Source organism: Perna viridis, chromosome 2 (assembly GCF_037379345.1).
Source record: "Perna viridis isolate PV_CMFRI_1.1 ecotype Kerala chromosome 2, ASM3737934v1, whole genome shotgun sequence".
Classification (NCBI taxonomy): domain Eukaryota; kingdom Metazoa; phylum Mollusca; class Bivalvia; order Mytilida; family Mytilidae; genus Perna; species Perna viridis.
Window position 1 is genome coordinate 21,043,396 of NC_142446.1, and position 16,370 is coordinate 21,059,765.

At 32.7% G+C, this 16,370-nt stretch overlaps 1 protein-coding gene across 1 annotated transcript; it reads right to left on the reverse strand.

The window, feature by feature from the left end:
- Positions 1 to 3,503: 3,503 nt before the first annotated feature.
- Positions 3,504 to 16,364, reverse strand: LOC148624024 (trafficking protein particle complex subunit 6b-like). The gene is made up of 6 exons (XM_088566433.1): positions 16,243 to 16,364; positions 14,419 to 14,480; positions 11,983 to 12,100; positions 7,864 to 7,947; positions 5,141 to 5,234; positions 3,504 to 4,099 (listed from the first exon to the last, which is right to left on the reverse strand). The coding sequence occupies exons 1-6, from the start codon at positions 16,321 to 16,323 to the stop codon at positions 4,068 to 4,070; spliced, it is 471 nt and encodes a 156-aa protein (XP_088422559.1). The 5' UTR covers positions 16,324 to 16,364; the 3' UTR covers positions 3,504 to 4,067.
- Between the last annotated feature and the right edge of the window lie 6 nt (positions 16,365 to 16,370).

Below are 16,370 nucleotides of genomic sequence, written 5' to 3' on the forward strand. Positions count from 1 at the left end.
CGGTTTTGAAGATGTATGCGAAAAACTACTATGTTCTATTTTTAGTTACGGCGGCCGTGTTTTCCGACGAATCATAAATGCCCACATCAGTTCTATGCAGGATACCCCAAAGAACATTCATACCAAGTTTGGTTTCAATTGGTCAAGCAGTGTCAGAGAAGATTTTTGAATGAAATAACATTAAAAATGGCAACATTCGTTGAAGAAGGGCAATAACTCCAATATGGCTAAATGGATTTAAACCAAACTTTGACCTGAGAAAGATCTCATCATGCAGAACACTTTTACTTTTTTGTCAGAATTTAACTAAACCTAATGGTTTAGGAGATGTATGTGAAAAACAACTGTCTGACCCGTATTTTCTATTTTTAGTAACGGCGGCCATGTTTTTCGACGAATCAAAAATCCCAACGTCAGTTTTTGTTTGTTTGTTTGTTGGGGTTTAACGTGCGAGCAGCAATATTTCAGCTATATTCAGACGATGAACATGAAATGATGATGAAATGAAAAAGGGATGGGACACAAGGACAATGGGGTCGACAATTTTGATTGCCACTGGAAATAGGGAGAGGTGGGGAGGGTCGGGCAATTTAGCCTCCTATGGTTCCTACTCCGGGAGAATACCACAGTAGGGTTCTTTAACGTGAGAGGATCGTGGCATCTTTCCCAACACGGTGCACCACTATGGTTTGCGGTCAGGTTTTCCGTATTATAGCCTGACAACCCCAGCATGTAACACGCCAGGGGTACCCCATTCCACAACCTGGGGCACACATCCCAGTTGCTCTGGCTAGGGTTCTGAGCACTATTTAGTCGCCTTTTACGACAAGCTAAGCGCTGCTGCATGCCTGTTCTTTTAACACCCGGACCTGCACGGGGCCCCAACGTCAGTACTATGCAGGATACCCCAAGGAACATTCATATCGAGTTTGGTTTCAATTGGTCAACTGAAGTAGTTTCAAAGGAGAAGAGTTTTGTATAATTGTTAATGGTGACGACGGCGAATGCGAGGTGATGGCAATAGCTTACATGGCCTTTGGCAAGGTGAGCTAAAAAGTAATTGTAAAAAAATTAACCAGTTTACTGATAATTTTAGAATCGGATCGGTCAAAATTCCGGACAGATCCAGGCTAGAAACCACTAATTCCACTTCCCATAGGCTTCTATGCTAATTTCACAATATTCAATGGCTTCTCTGGACTTTACCTTAACTTTAACCTGCAGAGGACTATATATCAGCATGATTCTACATATGTCAGCTCACAATCCTCAGAATGGCATGTGGGGTTAGCAGACTTGCAGTGCAGTACTGGTCACCAGAAGTGAAGTGTCTACAAATAGCATGGGAAATCCCAGTGTTTTCACAAGATAGGGGTATATTTAGAAATCATTATGGAGATTAGGCTTCACATCACAAGAAGCAAAATGCACCTATAAAATGTACAGAAATGTTTTTCCTTTCAGAATCTGTTTAAATTTTTTAAATGAGATGAGAACTTTTTTCACAGCACTATGAGGAACAGGGGTAATTTCTGCGTAGGACAATTTTTGCCTACGTTCTAAATGCTCATTGGTTGAATTGGTGGTCTGTAATCTCCATCCGCCAAGTGCTTCCAAGGTTTTTCTTTTCTGTAACTAGAAAGGCGGAGGTGTTCCGATTGTGGCTATAAAGACACTGTCGTGCCGGAAATTAGTATTGTGCAAGAAGGAAAATACGATAAGGAACGATGCGTCGATATTGACTGGAAAAATTCTAGGAGGAAAACGAAGCGGAGTTACCATTGGTTAAAAAATGATCTACTTTTAAAGAAGAGATATACGAAAAACTGGGGATAGTATAAACAGAAAAACGGCATCATGAGCATTAAATAGCAAGCGTACGTGTCTGAGAACACATATAATAACTCAAATATGGAACAAAATGATTTATTGATATTTTTGTGATTAAATAAAAAATCCTGGTTCAAATTACCTGTGGATACGAAAACGTCAGTCTGATAGAAATAAGAGGCTCCCAGGAGCCTGAATCGCTCACCTTGTTGAATTTTGCCTTTCAAGGGTAACAAATTAAACAAGAAGTTGTCCAACAATTTTGACTCAAGAAAAGTCTGCTAAGACTTATTATAAGGATCATTTCAGCAAATGAAAGTTTAAATCTATCATAGTTTTCAAGACATTAGCTTAAAACTGTAAAAAAAAAACCTGTCATTTTCCCCTGTCAAGGGTAATAACTCTTATAAGAAGGCATCTGACAACCTGAAGACTTTTGTAGTCCTAAAAATAAGGATCTTTTCAGCTATTGAAAGAATTTGGCTAAACCTAACGGTTTTGGTGATATATGCAAAGAACTACTGTCTGACCCCTGTTTTATTTTTAGTAACAGCAGCCATGTTTTTTGCCAAATCAAAAAACCCCACATCAGTTCTATGCATGATATCCCAAGGAACATTCATACTAAGTTGGGTTCCAATTGGTCAAGTAGTGTCAGAGGAGAAGAATTTTGAAAGAAATAACATTAAAAATAGCAAAAAAAAAAAAAAAAAAAAAAAAAAAACGTCAAAAAAGGGCAATAACTCCAACATAGCTGAACTGATTAAAATGAAAATTTCAAGTAGATGTCCTCATGCTAAACGCTTTTATCCAGTCAGAATTGGGCTAAACATAATGATTTGCAGATATATGCAAAAAACTACTGTCTGACCCCCTTTGTTCTATTTTTGGTAATGGCGGCAATGTTCTGCGACAGATCAAAAATCCACACATCAGTTCTATGCATGAAATCCCAAGTTTGGTTCCAATTGGTCAAGTAGTGTCAGAGGAGAAGATTTTTGAAAGAAATAACATTAAAAATAGCAAAAAAACGTCGAAAAAGGGCAATAACTCCGACATGGCTGAACAGATTAAAATAAAAATTTGACCCAGATAGATCTCATCATGCTAAACACATTTACCCCATGTCAGAATGTGGCTTAACCTAACCATTTTGGAGATATATGCGAAAAACTACTGTCTGAATCCTATGTTCTATTTTTAGTTGTGGCGGCCATGTTTTTCGACGGATCAAAAATCCCCTCATCAGTTCTTCGCAGTATACCTCAAGGAACCAAGTCATGCCAATTGGTTCCAATTGGTCAAGTAGTTTCAGAGAAGAGTTTTGAAAAATTGTTAACGACGACAACAGACGCCAAGTGATGGCAATAGCTCACATGGCCTTCGGCCAAGTGAGCTAAAAATGTAATCAAATATAAAATAGTTGATTTTTCTGGGGGAAAAGCCCAATTTCATACCCATTTAACTCCGAAACGGTTAAAGATAAGTCTATCCTGTAGAAAACTTTTAAAACTGAATTAAAAAAAAAAAAAAAGAAACACACACTAACATCTGAATCATCAAAATTGGATAACAATACACTTTTTCTATATGTTCTCATGTCAACTCTTATTTCCCACTTTTTGTCAATTATTTGCAAAGGAGAAAAAGGACAAAAAACCTCTAAAAAATAATAAGTTTCTGCATTTCATTCAAGGAATAACACATGGCACACAATTTCAATTTTCGATACATTTTCAAACGCCACTAAGTTATCAGTATTTGGTCAATTGGGAAACAGAATTGCAATCAGGTGACTTGCATTTCCATGGAAGAGGGTCCTTAAGGTCAAAGGGTAAAAAGCAAAACTAATTTTAACACAGTGTATGTAACAAATAATTAGTGTAATCTGTTGAGCTTTAAAATTGATAAAAACAGAAAAATTCCTGTGTGGCCCACATATTAATAATAAAAAATCAGAATTGGAAAATAATTCCAAATCTTAATATCATTGCTTTGATTTAAATATACAGTGCATATTCGTATGCCATATTTTTTTCTTAAAACTTCAAAATAAATGCAAGACAACAAAAGTGCCATTAGAAAAGTAATATACACCAATCAATTATATACATGTAGTTGAGTGTTTCACATTTTATATACATGGTTTACTGTAGTTGGCTTAGTTGTCCCAGTATGTATCAACACATTTATCTATTGCACATTTGGATAACTTATGAAGTCAGCAGTTTTACTTTTCAGGTTCTCTGTATCTGAATTTGAAATTTGCCTGAAAAAAATCTTAATAAATGTATTATGTTTCTATTTTACAAATGAAATAGAACATTAACCTACACTACTATCATCTCTATTTTTATTCCAATAAACTAATAATCAATAATAGCATTCTTTCTTGTCATTCTTTGTTGTAGATGAAAGACAGTACAGACACTATGAAGTCAGCCTATTATCTTGACCAACACATAGAGATTGATGGAAAAGGAAAATTCCTGACAAAACTCTACAACAAATGTGATGACCTCTCTTTCCTTATTGTCCTTCCCTTTCATCTGTGGCAACATCCCTTCAGCACCTGTGTATAGTTTTCATATCACAACTCATACATTATGCAAGATATTGTCATTTAACTATGCAGACTTTTTGTACTGTGCTTGACTTCTCACAGTTAGGCTTCTAGGACAGTCTTACGATTCTACAAGATTAAAGTCAACACTACAGAAGTTTTATGGTTGTCAGCATAAACTCATGGATTGTGATGATGTATCCACCAACACCATAAGAACGGCTTTGTTCACGGTGTTATAGTTTTCCTTTCCTCTATGGTCTATCAAAGATGTGACATTTTAAGAGCACTCAACTGGTGTTTCTAGAAGAGCAGAGGATGTCTAGAGGTGAACCTGGTCCATGATCCTAGTTTTTAGTGGAGTCGGGGATCCTCATTTACTTTATTTCTTTGTACATGTTATTTTTGTTATTTTATGTTCTTTGTTGTGTGTGTGTTTTATTTGTCTAAGCTTTATCCTTGGAATATGTTCTTTTGATTTCCACTCCAACATTGGTTCCTTTGATTACTCTAGCAGAAACAGTTGTAAAAAAGTAAAGTTTTTGATTATTTCAACTCTTAAATATTCTAAAAATTTCATAACACAGACTGCCTGTATAGTACCCAAAAGGGCAGTCTAGGATGTTAAAAAAACCTCAGTCATAAAAAAGAAAAATCCTAGGTTTAGAGATTTTGACTTGTAGAGTATCAGCTAAATAAATCAATATATTTCTATGTCTTTGTCAGTATACCAGTATTTTGACTTACAAGCTGGCATTGCTGTGACTTCAGCTGTAACTATACTGTTAATACCTAAGTTGGCCAAAGCTCCTCTCATCAAACCACACGGTAGTGCCAACAACTAGCAAAGAAAAAATGGCAAACAGTTCCATATATGTTATGATTGAATCAAATTTAACTCTTCATTATTTCTTTTTTGCATTGAATAAAAAATTCTTTCATAATTTTGTTCAAAAAACTAAAAGAAATCTAAGATTTTTGATCCTTGGGAAAATTGTAGCATGAACAGAATTCCTAAGATTACATGATCTGAAATAAACCAGTAATCATAAAGTTGCATTTTGACCAAAGGTATTTTGATCCTGAAGGAAAAAAACCTAAAAATATAAAATTCTTTGAAGGCTGATGATACAACCACAGCCAGTTAAACTCTACTCACATGAGGCAAGCATTGACACAACATTAGTTTTTGACACACTTTAACATAGGGACATTGTGGACACAAATAGTTTTGATTCAATATAGCACAATATTTCGAAATATTTCAGTAAAAAGTTTTGTCAAAAAGTCTCCCATTTGACCCCTTATTACTCAAAGCGGTGAAACTCAAGCTAGACCAATCTATGTCTGGAACTGTATCACACTGCAACTGTGATTTAAGATTGTTGAGGAAAATGCAACAAAAAAGTGTTATGGACAGATATACAGAACTACAGAACATAATTCCCATAACAAGAGGTTCTCAGGAGCCTGAATCGCTCACCTGGTTAAAATTTTGTCTTTCAAGAACAATAACTCTAACAAGGAGTTGTCCAACAATTTTTACTCAAAAGAATTTGGTAGGACTTAACATAAGGAACCATCATCAATTGAAAGTTTCTTTGTCTCTATTATAGTTTTTAAGATATTGGCTGAAAAGGCAAGGGCAATAACTATAACGAGTCATTCCAAAACTTTGATGCCATGGAGACTTTTGTGGGCCTTATAATAAAGATCATTTCAGCAATTGAAAGAATTTGGCTAAACCTAATAGTTTTGGAGATATACAAGAAAACTTCTGACTGACCCCCTTGTTTTATTTTTAGTAACAGCAGCCATGTTTTTCAACAGATCAAATATCCCTATGGCATTTCTATGAAAAATACCCTAAGGAACATTCATACCCAGTTTGGTTTCAATTGGTCAAGTAGTGTCAGAGGAGAAGAGTTTTGAAAGAAATAACTTTAAAAAATAGCAAAAAAGTATAACAGACATTCCTTATAATTTAATTTAGTACCAAAATTCAATGAGTAAATCATCAAAAATGATTGATGACATCACAGTCACATAACAAAATTAGGTTTATGAGATGATGGAATTTTTTTTATCCAAGCAGAAAAAGTGTTACGTCTGAAATTAAATTATTGACTCAAAACATAATACAGCCGCAACAATTGCTGTCATATAAAAACCCTTAGATTCATAACACCCGATATTGTTCTCAACTTTCTTTTGCATAATGAAGAATATTGTCGACCAATTTTATTGGATCAATACATTTTTACTTAAGTTACTGTCCATAAACAATGTTGCCTCATTTTTTGGCCTAAGCCCAAAAGAGATTGAGGTTATAACCCCTATAACAAGTTGTTTTGCATTATGATGTTATATGCAAAATTCACAATTTTTTGGACAATACAATGATTAATTACTATAGAAGATAACATGTCATTTGAGAAACAGAATCTGCATTTTCTATTATCTTTGTCTTTAAATTTTCAATTGTAAACACTTGACAAGCCTTGTACTTTAAATCCTTGTACTTTAAATTTGAAAATTCAATTATCTTTTGTGGAGAAATACCATTTAACATGGGGTGCAGTGTCAGATTCTTAATTTTTCCCATCTTAGTGAATCTTTATACCACAGCTTCCCCAAAGTTCTCCATAAAATCAGATAAAAAATACATTACATATAATTTTCAAAACCTGATCAACCCAGCTGTCAAATATTTACAAAGAAAAAATAGTCTATTGATATAATATCTGTTCTCTCATAAACATACTATATGCTTTAGTTAATGTTTATTGTGTAAATATTATCATAAGTGCAATCAAACACAAGCATACAAATCCATGTAACACCATTTTAAGTTTTCTGGTTTTCCAATTTAAATGAAAATAAAGGAATATTCAAAAACCTATTATGTTACACTAATTATGATTTTTGTTTGACCATCACACTCTTTGAAAAGAGAGCTACATATTCACTAGTAATTGAAAGTATTGAAAAAAAGTCTACATAAAGGGACTAAGTAATGTAACACCATTTAAAGACATTGAACAGATTCATGGATCAAAGTTAAAGTAATTTCATATTTCAGAGAACTACTTGAAAAAAAAAATGTATGCCTTAAAATTGTTTTGGAGAGAGATTGGAACATCTTTGTAATTTTTTTCTTCGTAGTTTCTGTGTCATAACTTTTACAAAATTCATTCGATGCTGCTACTGGATTTTTTATCATGATTTCTACCATTATATCTTTCATCAAAGACCATAATTCCCCAAAATAACCAAATGATTCCTCCTTGATCAATAAGATCTGGAATAAAGATCTTTAACAACAGACTGTAGATACAGAGTTACTATCTCTAATCATGTTTTTCCAGCCTGTAGATACAGAGTTACTATCTCTAATCATGTTTTTCCATATCTTCATTTTTTACTACTATTGACTTACCAACTGTGTTTTAAAGCATATTTAATGTTACCTTAGGAGCATAATCCATGTATTGTTTCCCGTTTGATAGTTGTGTAAGGAACCGGAATCTGTTGTCTTGTAAAACATAAACACCCTAAAACAAGTATTATACATTATGAATTTTAGTTATTAGGAAAAAATACAGTGCTTATTCCTCTAATGACACGTAAGAAGTTCAATGATTTGTTGCAAGTCACTACCATTGAACATTTTGTCAACTTGCACTTCATAGGTTGCCTTAATATCAGTTATATCAGTTTAAGCCAAGTAAACTTAAATTGTAGATTTTCATCCAACCTTCACAAAAATATATGGGGCTGGTGGGAGGATTTTATTTTTTATTTCTTACCAGATATTTGCTGGCCAGATTTTAGCTATTTGAAGTATAGATATGTTCTAAATCCATAGTGACACCAGTTTTTGAGAAGAAACATCATCTAAGCTGCCAAGAAATGAAAGATTAGTGTATAATAGTACCTAAATACTAGAAATTGACTAAAAAGATCCTGATTTGAACTTCCTACCCCAATTTAAAAATTTTTGTCAATTTTTTAGGGGTGGGGGATGAAAATCTTATTTGACTTTAGGTACAGTTAACTATACTGCAACAAAGTCCACAAAAAACATCTCCCTTCACCTGGATTTTAATACATGTAATATCAAACCCTTAAGTACTCTTTCCTTGCAGTTATTTGACATTCATCATATTCCTTCATGCATATATGATGCCTAACCCTTCAATAATATTTCGTTATAATCCAATGAGCAGTTTAAAAGGATTTACATTTACACATGTCTACAGTACAAGTCTTTGAAAGAATCAGGCAAAATGAAAAAAAACAAAAAAAACTGAAATGTGCATGTCAAAATCCCATCAATCTAACAATATAATTTCACCCAAGGAAGAAGTTAGGAATATTTTCATTAAAATATCTAGAGTTTTAGGTGTTCAGCAGAGTTATCTGTATTTCGATGAAATCATAAGTCATTTTACCATAATGGTATAGAATATCCTGTTCTTATTTCTAGATTATGATGATACAAAGTCAAATAACATAGTTAAAGTGATGGCTTATTTCACCCTTTGATTCTTAATGGGACTAACCACTTAACATGTAAACCCCAAACTAACTTAGTGGTCATACAGTATTAATAATCTCCTTTATTCACATCTACCGTGTTACAAATGATGCCTAGCCCTCTTTTAACTTACCATAAAAATAGGTTTTATGTGGAGTTGGGCTTAGAAGTAAAATCATGTAAAACCCAGGGTAATTCCAACTGTTTGCTGAGTATAAATTAAATGAAGAGTATATTTTTTGTTTAAGGCATTTGCATGTCATCTTGAAAACTTAAACTCTATCTCTAGGATCATATTTCCATCAAAGTTTCTTTTCAACACATCAACCTACATTTTGTAGATCTTAGATTTTTTGGTATTTACATCAAATAATGTAAGAGAGATAACTTTGATCGTAATAAACTTGAATCCATGTTAAATATTATCAAAATGCTACCTGTCAGTTTTTGAAAATACCATGTAATCCAAAGTGTATTGATATTGACCCATGATAAAACCAACAACATATATTTTGCAAAATATGTAAAATATCATATGTGAGTACTTGTAGTGTCTTAAAATAACCTTTCATAATCACAATTATTATTTGTGTGTTTTTGGACCAAATCAGAAACATATCAAAGAAGCATTGATGAATTAATCAAGTCCGACTACATAGACAAAAAGTTATTAATTTTTTCATTATGACTTGTCAAATCATTTCACAACAAAATGTTAGACTTCAAATTTCCATACATGCACTTTATGACATTTGACGATGGTAAAGAACAATAATTGTTCATCTCATATCAATCACACTGATTTATAATCAAATTAAATAAAGTCCAGGGCTTATGAGTTAATGAAACATGATAATATTATTTCATTTGCACACACTGTAATAAAAAGGTCTCTAATCAGATTGTTTGTTAATAGATATTAATTAGGATTAAAAAAAGAGGCATCGCAGGGGAAACTAAATTGAGGGGAACTGTATCGTTATGTTCATATCGTTATGCTTGGCCATAATATGACTGCAGCAGGTTTCTTTATCTTCTATGGTTTAAGAGTAAAAAGCATAAAATTGCAAAAAATACCATTTCACATTTACAGACAATAAATCATAAAAGGAGTGGTCATACAGCTTTAACCCAATGAAAACTAGTTGTAGAACTTGTCATAAGGATGGTTCCATAGATTAAATGTTTTTGACTGTTGTGGTTTTTTCAAGGCAGCCAAATAGCCCTTGTTGGTCTCATAGCACAACAACTTCAATAAAGAATTATCATACATTTTTAAGCTAAAAGAGGAAAGTCACATTTCATTTTTCTGTATCACTATTCTTATGAAAATGAAAAATTTGTTGCGGCAACTGAATGAGCGTGACAGAAGTGTTATGGATGGCCACTACTGGAACACTTCTGACAAACTTTTTGCAGATTTTTCAAAGTAATGAATATTCACTAATCGAGCCAGAAAAGTACCTGAAGCTGAAAACCAAATCTGGTAACATAAAGAGCCAAACAAATGCAATGTATAGTTGTACAAAATTTAAATGCGCACAGTTGGAATTTGGAGGTAGACAAGTTTTCTTGCAATATGAAAACTGTTGGAAATTTTAAGGGTATTTATGGAATATTTTAAAGTTAAGCAATTTTTCATATTCTATATAATACTGAAGGTACACATACCTTGCTAACAGATTCAAATGCATGCAGGTCAAAGGAAGATATATATTCATTCATAGAAATTATGAAGATGCTTGTATGGTTCAAATCATGTACTATATTAACCTACTGGTATGTGTATTTTCAAGAAATAAGATTATATCATGTTCAAGTCTAGCAATATTTGTAAAGCAGAACACAAATATTTCACAATATGCTGTTTGAGGTCAACTTTAATTAATAGCTAAAATATTTGTCAAAGACATGTATAGCATTCTTTTTATTATATATCCAATTTTATAACACATAATTTCTTATTCTTGTTTCACATAAATTGATGAATAAAACAATGAAACATTTAACATTGAAATGAATCAATGTTATTACAGTTTGTTTTGTCTGCAAAAACATAAGTTCCCCCTGGTTCCGCAAACTGTTCTGAGGATTTTTGGTTCAATAGTTTCAGAGGAGTTGTGCTGACAAGGAAATCTATGAAGATTTTTTGCAAATTTTTAAGTTCAAAGGGGCATAACTCCTACAAAAATAAGGGGATCAAAATTTCCTGGTAATATGCACAATTACATATGATGTTCCCGCTACATACAACATTTTGTAAAATTTGGTTCACAAGTTTCAGAGGGGTTGCCCTGACAAAATAATGTATGAGGACTTTTGGCAAATTTCTATGTTCAAGGACGCATAACTACTACAAAAATTAGGAGATAAAAATTTCCTAGTAATATGCACAACTAAAGATGTTCTCTTTACATAAAAACTTTCCTAAAATTCAGTTCAGTAGTTTGAAAGGAGTTGCACCGACTAACTTTGTGACACACACACAGACAGATGGACAGAGGGAAAAGCCAAAAACATTATGTCTCCCCACCAAAGTAGGGGGAGACATAATTTACATGTACATATATGTAGGATTTTATGTGTTGCAAAATGTAAACCAGATATAGTGTCAGAACTTGATAGTGTGCCATAGTAGTGCCAGAATGTTGTATGCTGCAACTGCACCAAAGAAGTGTGCTGGATAACTACTTTGCATGCAAAAAAAACCACATTTGCAGCAAGTTTGCAGCAACTGTGCACCAGAGGCTTGATTTTTTTTTGGTAAGGGTATCTCTCTATGGAGTTTAAAGTTTAATTTCTTAAACCTTGCCTCCTAAAAAGTTTTATGCTTGATCAGTATAATCAACACAATATTAAGAGACCCACAGGTTGCTCTTGACAACATATGTTATTGTTATCTACAATAACAAAAAAAAAAAAATCTAGAGAAAAGTTAATGATAATGACAGATAAGGGTAAACAATAGCTCACATGGATGTTTCACTTTCATGCCAGTTAAGTTTCACCAATTGTGACTTAAAATAAAATAAGAAATGAAAACAAATACCTGATGATTTGTTCGTAGATTATCTATTTGTTTCTTGTAAACAAAATTCCAAAGGTCTTTGCAAATAAATTTCATTGTATCTAGTTCATCTTTAAATCTAGTTCCATCTTTTGTAAAACTAAAAAACAAACAAAACTTTGATTAGGAATTATGTGACATACAGATCAATTAACAAAATATGTTTATAATGACTGGACAAACAATACTTTTCACGCATTCAACAATCTGATTGTCAATTTTACAGAGGTTATGTATGAACTTCCTATTAAAAATTCAGTTAAAATCATAAAACAAAACAATAAACACAAGAAAATAGTTAGCAAACAGGATTTGTAACCTACAAACTAGCTTAACAGATTTAAAAAAGCATACTGGTATATAAAAGTAAAAACTTGAAAAGCTTGAGATATTTTGATTTCATGGGCAGCTTGTGCTTAAAACTTTGATACGTAAGTAGATCCAAAAGAGTAACATGTCTTTTAAATATGTCAACAGAACCTGTTTTTAAATCACTAATATTGTTAGCAACTTCTTGCACTTGAAATTTCAGAACTGTACACTTGTATATGATTTGCATAATTATATATTACTACAACACCTTATGATTCAGGTAGGTGCCACAGACCTGTCATTTCTAGTTTCATAATGTACCTCTTAAATACCATACATGCGCATGTTTTCTACGAGAGTTTTTTATTTGTATGAGTGCAGGAAGTTTACATTAAAAGAAGAAATGGTTGGTTCTGTTATATAGCTGAGGAATGCCTAGTATCCAAGTTGTTTTGATTGAAAAACATTCAAATCATCACAGTTACTGTTTCAGAGCATATTGCAACTTCACTTGAGTTCATACTATTTCATACTCACTCAAAGCTTGCCAAACTTAGATGACTGACCAACTGTTGCGTTACACAACAAAGTTCAAAAGCTTTATTTTAAGTTGGTACATATAAAACATTACAACACAAGCTCTAATGAGCATTTAAAAAGGGCATAATCTTTATAAACTGGCATAATCTTTTAAAACCGACACAATATAGTTCTAAAATGTCGAGTATATTTTCAAAAAAGGAATACTCTTATTTTGCTAGTAATGTACAAACGTACAATGTCAAAAGATGTGAAAGGAAAAAGAACGTGAATGTATATTATTAATCATCATCCTTGCATAGTCTACCTTATATCCACCTAAAATATTCATGTTTCTGCCCACTAAAATTTGTGACTTTAATTCCAAACCAAGTCCATACATATATCTATGCCAGGGTTTATGGTGAAAATCACTAATTGATTGGGAGTTAAGTGAAGTAGAGCATTGAATTCGCTTGGATGTTGAAAGCAAGCCAAAATTAGTTGCATAGAATATTTGACAATCAGCAACTTTGAAGACTTCATTGTTTTTAAAACTACTGTGAGCAAGTTCAAAGAGAATATCCCTGGCTGAATATTGACTTACCGGTATTTTATGTTAAACCCTTAAGATTGACTGTCTTTTGATTAGGACATCATTAAGATAGATCATATCTAATATTTCTAATATACAGATTTTCTTAGTTGAACTCAAGGATAACCTTGAATGAACATACTTTAGAATTTTAGTGTAAAAAACATAGGTCACAAAACTTGATTTTGATATAAATAAGCCTTAAAAAAGGGATTTTTCCATTTTATATGGATTCTGTAATGAACTTTCACTATTTTGAAAACTATCAAAAACCTGGCACATAGAATTTCTATAAGTTTACATAAAGAACTTTTATATTTCAAAAAGAAAATTAGGGGTCACCAAACTCTTTTTCTTGTAATATTAAAAAAATAAAATACCTATTACTTTTCTTGCCAATTATCACCCCTTTGAATGTATTTTCCCCAACCATTATCTCGCTTGAAAGAGGCATTTATAAATTTTTATGTATAATACTCTTTAAAAAAAAATTAAATAAAATGTCTTTATGATATTGCAAGATGACATACTTGAGGAGGAGCAAGTTCGATTATATCCCTTAGAAGTTTTAAGACAATAAGATATTTCCTTTTATGCACATCAACATATGATTCCTAACATTCTTATAATTTTTTAATTAATTCCCTTTGGATTTATAGATAATCCTTTATGTAAATCTACATATGATTCCAATGTAATCAAAACCTCTTGAGCAGTTTAGGATTAGTGGTGCTGAAACAAAATATGTGGACAGATAATAGATATGGTAATTCCAATATACCCCAAACTTTGTTAGTAGCAGGGGTTTCATTATTTTTTTGCATTGCAGATAATGTTGGTTTTGTAGGAGGTACTTTTCATCATTTACTTTTATAAGCATATATGAAATTTAAAAATTCTGGAGGTACCTTTTAGTAGCTGAGAAGGGTAAAAGTACCTGGTACCACCTCTTAATGAAAGGCCTGTAGTAGGGTTATAATAATTATTCCTACCGTTCAACTAAACTTTGTCCTATTCTGTATCCTATTGACTCCAACTTAGAAATGCAATTTTCCTGAAAAGTACATAATTGAAATCTTATAACAAAAATTCAAGCTATTGGATAAAATGCCTTGTTTTTCTGAAATGCAACAGTCCCACATAGACATAATCAACGGGGCTCAAGCAATTTTTTCCCTATCAGCTTAAGTTGATTTGTTTTGATCTTTTTGTCAGGGAATTGAAGTTTTTTTTTAATCAAGAGTATAGTAAGTAAAAAGTATAAATAGTAGTTATTACACTTCTAATTCTGATACTTATTAATGACCAACTAGAAATTCAATTCACTGACAATAATTAAATTCCTTCAAGCACATCTACATTTGATGCCCAACCTTCCAATAAAATTTCATAAAAATTTCTAGAGCTGTTTTAGTGGACTTGCACTTACAATGTAATATGTAAAGCCCTTAAGTTGCTCCTTTTGGAGTCCCTCCTCAATAATTATATTCCTTCATGCACATCTACATATGAAACCTAACATTACTACAAAATTTCATTAAAAAGACTCAGACTAGAATATAAATGTTGCATTCAATAGTAACCTGTTTCATTTCAGAAAACATGTTCAGTTCTTGAAAACTTCTAAACTAATATTGTTATTGAATACCATTAAAATTAACATAATTGGTATATGTATACATGTAGTTAACAAATTTGGTAACTCTACACTATTTCAAGTTTTTGGCACTACATGCACCTGACAAAACTTAGCAATCTGTTATTATTACATAGAATAACTAAAATGGGTAAAGTACTTTTTGTAGGTTTAAACTGGTCTGGAGCTGGGGTGACATTTACCTAGTTTGTACATTTGTGTATCTTATATTCAGTTTCTTTATTTGTTTAATTGTGTAATATATTTTCCACAGTGGCCAGATCTTAAAGGGGGAGAGTAGTTATCACACCAAAGTACTTTAACCCTGCCGCATTTTTTGTGCCTGTTTCAAGTCAGGAATTTCTGGCCTCTGCATGTCTTGTTTCTTTTTCACCTTTAGTTTATTTTTTATGTTACTCGAGTATATAGGTGTAACTCTTTCGCTGTACCTGTGTATAATGATGTCTTGGGGCCAGCTGTAACCTGCCTTATGGTATGAGGATTTCCCCACTGTTCATTGAAGACCACTTGGTGGCCTTGGGCTGACATTTTCACCCTGGTGGGGGTGTCATATGCCAAATCTATTCTCATTATATCTAATAGTCTCTAGTGGACTATGTTTAGTATAACTGATTATATGTCCCTGTTAAAACTACCATTGACCTAGTCTAAATAATAATGCCATCTTGGGGGTATGGTCTAAAATGTGTAGCCCGTACCAACTTTTAAATTTACCCTAATACTATTTTGCCAATTTCTTCATTGTTACACGATATTTTCAGTTGAAAGTTGGTACACATTTACAAAATGACATGATGGTTAGGAATTCAGCGCTGGAGATATTTTTGTTTTCATCATCGGTGGTGGTAAAAACAAAAAATATCTCCAACGCCGAATCCTAAAATTTATTAGGGTACAGGTTACACATTTTGGACCGTTCACGACTTGGAAGGCTTATTTTTATTTTGCTTGGTCGCCTTCCTTCGTAAGTGAGACATAAACGTCAAATTAAAAAAAAAATGTCTCAGCGACCGTCATGATTATCAGGACTACCAAAGTACGACTGACCAGGGGCAGGGATTATAATTGACCTGGAATTGTAAAGTTTAATCACACGTCAAATTATAGAAAATCGAAAGATTTCTTGTTCATCCCGATACCAATGAAGTCCCCTTATTACTTGGTCAGGTTTTTCACATGATCTATAAATGTAATTAACAATTTCCATGTGTAGATATTCCAAAATAACTTCGTCTGCCATTTCTGTCAACAAAAACTGACTGACGGAATCACCCCGATATATTTCTA